This window comes from Quercus suber, unplaced genomic scaffold (genome assembly GCF_002906115.3).
Source record: "Quercus suber isolate HL8 unplaced genomic scaffold, Cork oak 2.0 scaffold_900, whole genome shotgun sequence".
Taxonomy (NCBI): Eukaryota; Viridiplantae; Streptophyta; class Magnoliopsida; order Fagales; family Fagaceae; genus Quercus; species Quercus suber.
Genome location: NW_027070325.1, coordinates 123,120 through 130,783, shown reverse-complemented (window position 1 = coordinate 130,783; position 7,664 = coordinate 123,120). Strand labels below are relative to the sequence as shown.

Below are 7,664 nucleotides of genomic sequence, written 5' to 3'. Positions count from 1 at the left end.
GTTCGAAAAAAAAAAACTCTCTAATCAGGGTAGGAGGTGGAGGAGGATCAGAAATATCCACCAAGGGTAACCAGCCCCGGCGCTCAAAATTTGCCCTAATGACAAGATCAAGCTCATCTAAAACTATAGCACGCTTAGACTAAATCTTTCGACGAAGGTTCAACTTATCATAAATCTCTTGGTTTTTCTCACTCGGAAACTTCTCACAGTCAAAAGAAGGTGGGAAGGAGAAAGTGAGGGAGCAGACCTATGAGCTCTAGTTTTCCTAGGCATGATGCTAAGGAAAGGATAGAGACACAGAGAAAGAACCAATAGAACAAAAAAAAAAAAAAAAAAAAAAAAAAACCCAAGGGCAGCCTACAAGTTAGCACATAAAAATATAACAAAAGTCTATATGATGCATGAACAGTATTAATGACATGATGCATGTTCTAATGCAGTAAACAAAGTTCAAATTAAGTTCAATTTCACAAAATTTGGCTTGAGCATAGAGGTTCTAACAAAAACCCCCAAAATTTGAAAAACCATTTGAATGTTTTAAAACAAATTGATGAATTGATCATCACACAGGGTTGAAAACAGATTAGAATGACCAATTTTATCAAAACAACAAGCCAATTTTATCAATATAACCCAATTGAACAAAATCCCCAAATCGGATCAATTTCAAACCCTAGAATTTTCAATTTTTCACAAATCACAAAATTGATCAAATTATCCAACAAATATCATGTTAATAACATCATATGAACAAAACCCAAAGATCAATTTCAAAAAAAATTGCTTGAATCATCAAAAACCCCAAATATGCATAGGTTCAAAATCCCCAAATTAAAATGCATGAAATGTGAAAATAAAAGCAAGAAGAAGGGTAAAATGGACATACCGGCTTAAGGAGAGAGAAACCTTGCAAAAAATTTGGAAGACAACGACAAAAATTCGTTGTGGAGCCCTTCCGAGTTGGAGAGAGAAAAAAGTTTGAAAAGTTTTGAAAAAGTGGCTTTGACAAAGTCAGATCTGAGTTTTAAAAAAACTTGATTCACGATATTCGATTGATCGAATCAATCCGAGATTTCTAAAAGAATTTAAGTAATTTTCGATCGATCGAAAAACAGGTTGGATCGATCGAAACAGGCAGCGACTCACTACATTTTGAGAAAAATTACAATTTTGAAAAATAACAACCATATTTTGGGCACAACTCCTCAAAGCATTAAAATTGTTGAAATAAAATGCATAAGTATGAGACGGAATGCTTTTTCAAAAACCCAAGTTTTAATTCCAGTTTCTCCAAACAAAATTTCAGCAATTCTCCCTTTAAATTCTCAAGAAAAAAAAAATGTTTTGCATAATACTCAAGGTATTTTCAAACTTGGTTGGTCAGACTAAAAACACACACAATAACATGTATAGTGTTTAGCAAAGAGTAACTTATATAGTATGTGCAACTAACAAAAACTTGAGATACATGTGAGGTGATATGTGAATAGAAATCAACCACAAAGTCTACAAAATTCATCACATAGAATTTAAAAGAGGCTATCACCTAAAGAGTTACATCATATAACTCCCACATCTCCTAGATCATAAGCTTGCAATCATGTAAGTTTCTTGAATTTTTCCTCATAATATACACACCAATTTTAGTTTAAGTGATTTGGCATCATGCCTAATAGTACACACAAATTTTAAGTATTAAGCAATTAAAACCAAGACTTCACCTTATATTCTTTTTGTGCATATGCTACATTTTCTCGGGCACGGAATCTTAAGATATGCACTAAGGTGTTCATGATTGGCTAGTGAATAGTGGTGAGATGGTTATTTATGCCTTTCTCAAAAGGATCAAGTCCGACAGTCAAATAATATGTGACTTCAAGATTAAGACAAAGTGATAAACACCAAAAACATCTTTCTCACACAACATGCACTACAAAGTTTCAACTAGTCAAGTGCATTAAATAAGCTCATCAAAACTAAACAGGGTACAAGGACATGTTCTGTGTAAATAAATTGACCAACCTTGTTTTCAAAAACCAAGAAAAATACTACGAAACACAATTTGTTTTTTTTTTTTTCCTTTTTTATTTATTATTTGTTTATTTTTTATTTAAAAGAGAAAACGCAAATAAATCCTAGAATGAAATGCATGAATGTTATGCAATGCAAGCCCTAGAAAAAAAAAATGTAAAAACCAAAGACCAATGGTCACAAAAGAAAGAGCAATGAAGCACAAGGACCATGTCAGAAAGACTCAATTAGATCGAGTCTTTTGCATCCAAAATCTATTAGATGCACCACGAGCATTGGAGTTCCTATTCACGTTCGAGTGATTTCCAACTCCAGGATTGGAATAAAGGTTTAAAGCCTTCACCAATTCAGCAATAAGTGCCATAGGATCTTGTGGTTGAGGCACAGACACTTTTGGTTTGTTTGCTCTCTTTACAGCTTGAAGCTTGTAACAGTTAGGACGAATGTATCCAAACTTTCCACAAAAATGGCAAATCCAAGCAGGTTTACCATGCATCTTGTCCTTAGAAAGGGTAGACTCCTTAGGTTTAAACTCTTTCAGATCAACCCTAATCTTCCTAGATTTTGAAACTTCTATAGGTTTAACAACCTCAGTCACAGGGGGTTTAACAGTTTCACTCATAACCTCACTCATGAAAAGTTCAGAAGAAGATGAAGGAACAAAGTTTGTGGAAGTAGGAGCAGACACAGTGATACTTTCAATAAAACCTAATCCAGCTTTGTTAGAAGGAGTCTTTTGAACACTTAGCATTTGATCAAGTTTAGAACTGACATATCTAGCAACAGATAAATCATGTTCCAAATTTATAACTTCATCAAGTAAGAGCATATTTTCAGATTTCACATTGTTCAAAAGATCATTAGCATCAAACAATTTGACAAGCAAATTCTTCGTTTCAAGCTCAAGAGATTCAATTTTCTTTAGGCCAAGTTCAACATTCATAGCATCTTTTGCAGCAACTTTGCAAAGTTTATTATAGGCCTCTTGAAGATCTGCATCCTCAGAGAATTCCCCATCAAAAAGGTTCTCTTCAACAGATACGCTTTCATTGACTACAGCAGTAGCAGTGAAAGCAATGAAGTTTCTATCCTCGTCACATCCAGACTCATCATCAGAAACTTCATTATCATTAAGAGTTACAGCCATAGTTTTACCCTTAGACCTCAAGAATATAGGACATTTAGATTTAACATGATCATACACTTGATACCCAAAACACTAAGCACCCAAAGAATTGTTTGAAGATTGACCAACTTTTTTTCTAGGTTTTTCAAAGTTATTAACCTTAGTGGAATCATTCTTCCTAAAATTTCTAGGTTTAGCAGTGTTTGTACCTCTTGCCTTTCTGTTGTTATTCCTAAGAAAGTTTCTAAAGTTCTTAGCAAAGTACGCAATCTTTGTAGCAGCGAGCTCATCATCAAATTCACTAACCTTAACATCATCAATTGACTTAAGAGCCATTGATTTGGATTTGTTAGCTTTGGGTAGGTCTAACTCATAGGACTGAAGAGATCCTACAAGCTCATTAACAGAGATGGAGTCCACATCCTTGCTCTCAGTGATGGCAGTCACTTTGGGTCTGAAGTCTTCAATTAAAGATTTAAGAATCTTCCTAACAATTTTTGGTTGATCATAGATTTCACCCAAATTAAAAGCAGAATTAACAATATCATTCAGTTTAGCATAGAATTTATCAAAAGATTCATTATTAGACATTCTAATACTTTTAAATCTACAAGTTAATTGTTGCAATTTATTAATCTTAACTGCCTTTGTGCCTTCATGCATAGTCTGGAGAATTTTTCAAGCAATGTGAGCAACCTCAACATTTGATATTCTCTTAAATTCTTCCATAGAAACAGCATTAAAGATGGCATTCATAACTTTGCTATTGAACCCAGCTGCTTCTTTTTGAGAAGTTTGCCACTCACTCACAGGAGTAGTGGGCTTCTCCCATCCGTACTCAACGGAATTCCAAACTCTCTCATCAATAGATTTCAAGAATGTTTTCATCCTTACTTTCCAATAAGCATAGTTATTCCCATCGAAATAAGAAGGAATAACTAGAGAGTGTTCATGTTCGATGACAACAGGGGTCAAGGATCAGCTTAAAGATCAAAAGATCTACAACAAAAGAGCTACCTGCTCTGATTCCACTTGTACAGTTTTAGACCCCTTAACCCAACTAGATTAGCCTAGTTAATTAGCCAAGTGATTAACTTAGTCAAATTATGAAAATCTAGCTTAATACAATCAATTAATCATATCAAGAAATAAAGCAGCAGAAATATAAATAACACGATGATATGATCACCCAGGAAACCACATGGTAAAAACATGGAGAGGATTTGACCTAGCTATCCTCAAGGTAAACTTGAATCTACTATCTGAAAGAATTGAAGCTCATACAAAAGGACTTACATCCTCCTCGTTTGACTTCCTAATGCTACCCACCAATAGAACTTACTAACATGACCATGTGCAAGTTTCGAATCCACGGACTCCTTCTTTCTTGGATTCTCCAATCAAGATACAAGCACCCCCACTTGTGTTTCTTTAAACTCCAATGGCAGCAACTGAGTTAATCATCAATATGTTGAAATAATCTCTACCTTGAAAACCCTAAGCTTATGTGAAGGAAAGCTCCTCAAGGATCTCACAAGAGATTTATACAAATAGCAAAGTATGAGCAACAATACACTCAGAGAAACTCTCAAAAACATGGCTAGGGTTTTGCCTTATATACCTAGGGCAAAAACATAAAACCATAAACGTTTAATGAGGTAGAGCTGAGTTGGAAAATTCTGCAAAAAAACATTTTGGCTAACTTTTGATCGATTGAGTCTTTCCTTCGATCGATCGAGTTAGGCTGAACTGCACAAATGCATCTGCAGCCTCTCGATTCCAACTTTACATGAAAGACACAACTTTGAGCAAGCCTAAACAAGACTAAACAATCTGTTTTGATCATGGTTTGCCAACAATACAAATTAGAGTTCTAAATACATAAATTCCTAAATCTTTAGAACCTAACACTCCCAATTAAGATTCCCTAGAGATGGTAGGATGTGTCATGTGAGGATGTTATTGGAAATATTGAGCATATGAAGCCCCCTTAAATCTCCAATGGATTATGAAATCTCTCCAACACATTACACACCTATTGCTTGACATATCTATTGCTCTGAAGGATTGTTGGACCTTATGATATGCTGTATCCAGGCCTCTGTTTGTTATTTTCATTGAATAGGCCTGTTTGTTATTTTCATTGAATAATAGTAAAAGTAAAACGAATTAAACTCCCCACGCTAAAAGATTTTTCTATTTGAATATATGTCAAGTTGTGTTCTTTGTCCAATTTCAAGGTATTCCAATTCTTGAAGGAATTTATGGGCAATTTTCCTATAAAATTATTGTAAGAGAGATCAAGAATTCTCAAGTTAGGAAACTCATAATTAATTTCTGGACTCTCTACTATTTTATCATAGAATTTGTTTGACCGCAAGAGGAGAAGTTTTGGAGTTGGTAGATTTCCCAAACAAGAGAGAAAAGTGTCATTAAATTGGTTATTACTGACATCAATGGCCTCTAACATCATACAAACTAATCATCCTTAATTTACTTTCTTGGACCATATTTTGCAAGCATTTAGGAAGTGAACTACCAAAGTAGTTATTAGACACATCAAAGATAAGGAGAGAAGTTATGTTGCAAATCGACACAGTACCACTAAGATAATTATCAAAAACATCAAGAACATTCAAATTCTTTAGGTTAATGATGGGGATTGGGAAATGGCCTTGAAACTCATTGCCCAAAAGAGCCAATATTTCCAATTTTGTGATTTTCATAAGCCCAAAAGCAATTGTACTAGTTAATCGATTGTAAACCAAGCTAAGGATAATTAGTTTGGTCAATTTTGCAAGCCCAAAAGGGATTGGCCCGGTTAATTGATTGTTGACTAGGGTAAGGATAGTCAATTGTGTTAGGTTTGCATGCCCAAAAGGGATTGGACCAGTTAATTGATTGTTGTCCAAGCTAAGGATGGCCAATTGTCTCAAGTGTGCATGCCCGAAAGGGATTGGACCAATTAATTGATTGAATCCAATGCTAACGGCAGTCCATTTTGTCATATTTGCAAACCCAAAAGGGATTGAATCAGCCGACGTATTACCATACAGGTCTACAAAAGCAAGTTGGATGAGATTTCCAATTGAAGATGGGATGTTACCCACCAAACAATTATTTGAAAGCTTAAGGTAAATGAGATTTGTGAGGTTACCTATTGAAGTTGAAATGGATCCTGATATGTTACAACCCCACATATCCAAAGCAATTAGGGAGTCAAGGTTTCCCATTGAAGCTGGTAGCTCATTGGAGAAACTAGTGTTTGCAAGGCTCGTTTCTTCAAGGGGACAGCTCCAATCTTAAAAGGGCCAAGAACCGGTGAGAACTTTGTTGTGCTTCAAGTCAAGAACAAGTAATTTTGGTAGCTTAAAGATGTCTATTGGAAATTCCCCATGTATTCCATAGTCATGGAGATAAAGGGATGTTAAAGTAGACAAGTTTGCGAAGATATTAGGCACCGTGGAGAATATGCTCTCCCCACTCAAATCAAGATATTTTATGCGAGTTAAGTTTCCAACTAGGCCTGTTAGGCTCAACTGTTTGAATTGCAAGAAGTATTTTCCCGAAGACAAATTATAGTTGCAACAAAGATCCAGGGATGACAATTGGGATAGCTTTGAAACTTCAAATGGGATTTGACTAGAAAACATAGTAGAAGAGAGATTGAGATATGTGAGTCTCGAAAGATTGCCTAGCTGGGATGGAATTTGAGAGTAGTTAAAGTGGTTGTCAGCAAGGTTAAGACTTTGTAAGGGAACTAGATGGAAGAGAGTGCTGTTGGAGGTGATTGAACCATATAGACAACTGCTACTGAGGTCAAGGTCAATCACATGACCTGTGTCCTCATCGCAGTCAACACCATCCCATGAGCAACAATCACTGTTTTCACCTTCTGGTCTCCAAGATCTGACCCTAGGATATGCAACAGGATCAGAGGAAGCAGAGTAAATTATGATAAAGCTTTCCTTGAATTGCCACAAGGCTGAGCTCTCATCATCATGGCATAGTGACTGCCTGGAAGGAGACGAATGTATAACAGTATAAGATGAAACAGAGGGAGTATGTAAAGCAAGCGCATCAACATGATGATGTCCTAATTATATTTAGCACTCTTTTTTTGTTTGTTTAATATGTTCGTACTTCGTAGGGTAATGCAAATATTTGTAGACAGAGCACCATAAAATTAGTGCTAAACTACTTAAAAGCGCAAGCGTGAAAAAAGAATGAAATGAAGAAATTATGAGAAGCATAATGGACGTCTTTATCCATGATGAACACAACAACCATGACGCTTGAGTGTCTCACGACCAAGTAAATAACTTAGGAAACGTAGACGCTCAATATAAAAATTGAAGTTTTAACAAAATCACAATCAGCATTTTTGAGTTATTATGAAAATTACTTTTGGAGTTATTAGAAAGAATTAGCCAAAAACAACGCATAAAATATTTGAAAGTTGTGTCTCTAGTTTCCAACGCATCAAAAAATGTGTAGTTTGGAGTTT

General features: G+C 35.3%; 1 protein-coding gene across 1 annotated transcript; it reads right to left on the bottom strand.

Annotated features, from left to right (window-relative positions):
- Positions 1–5,610: 5,610 nt before the first annotated feature.
- Positions 5,611–6,390, bottom strand: LOC111991714 (receptor-like protein 19). The gene has a single exon (XM_024023504.1). It carries the CDS (start codon positions 6,388–6,390, stop codon positions 5,611–5,613), a length of 780 nt encoding a protein of 259 aa, XP_023879272.1.
- Between the last annotated feature and the right edge of the window lie 1,274 nt (positions 6,391–7,664).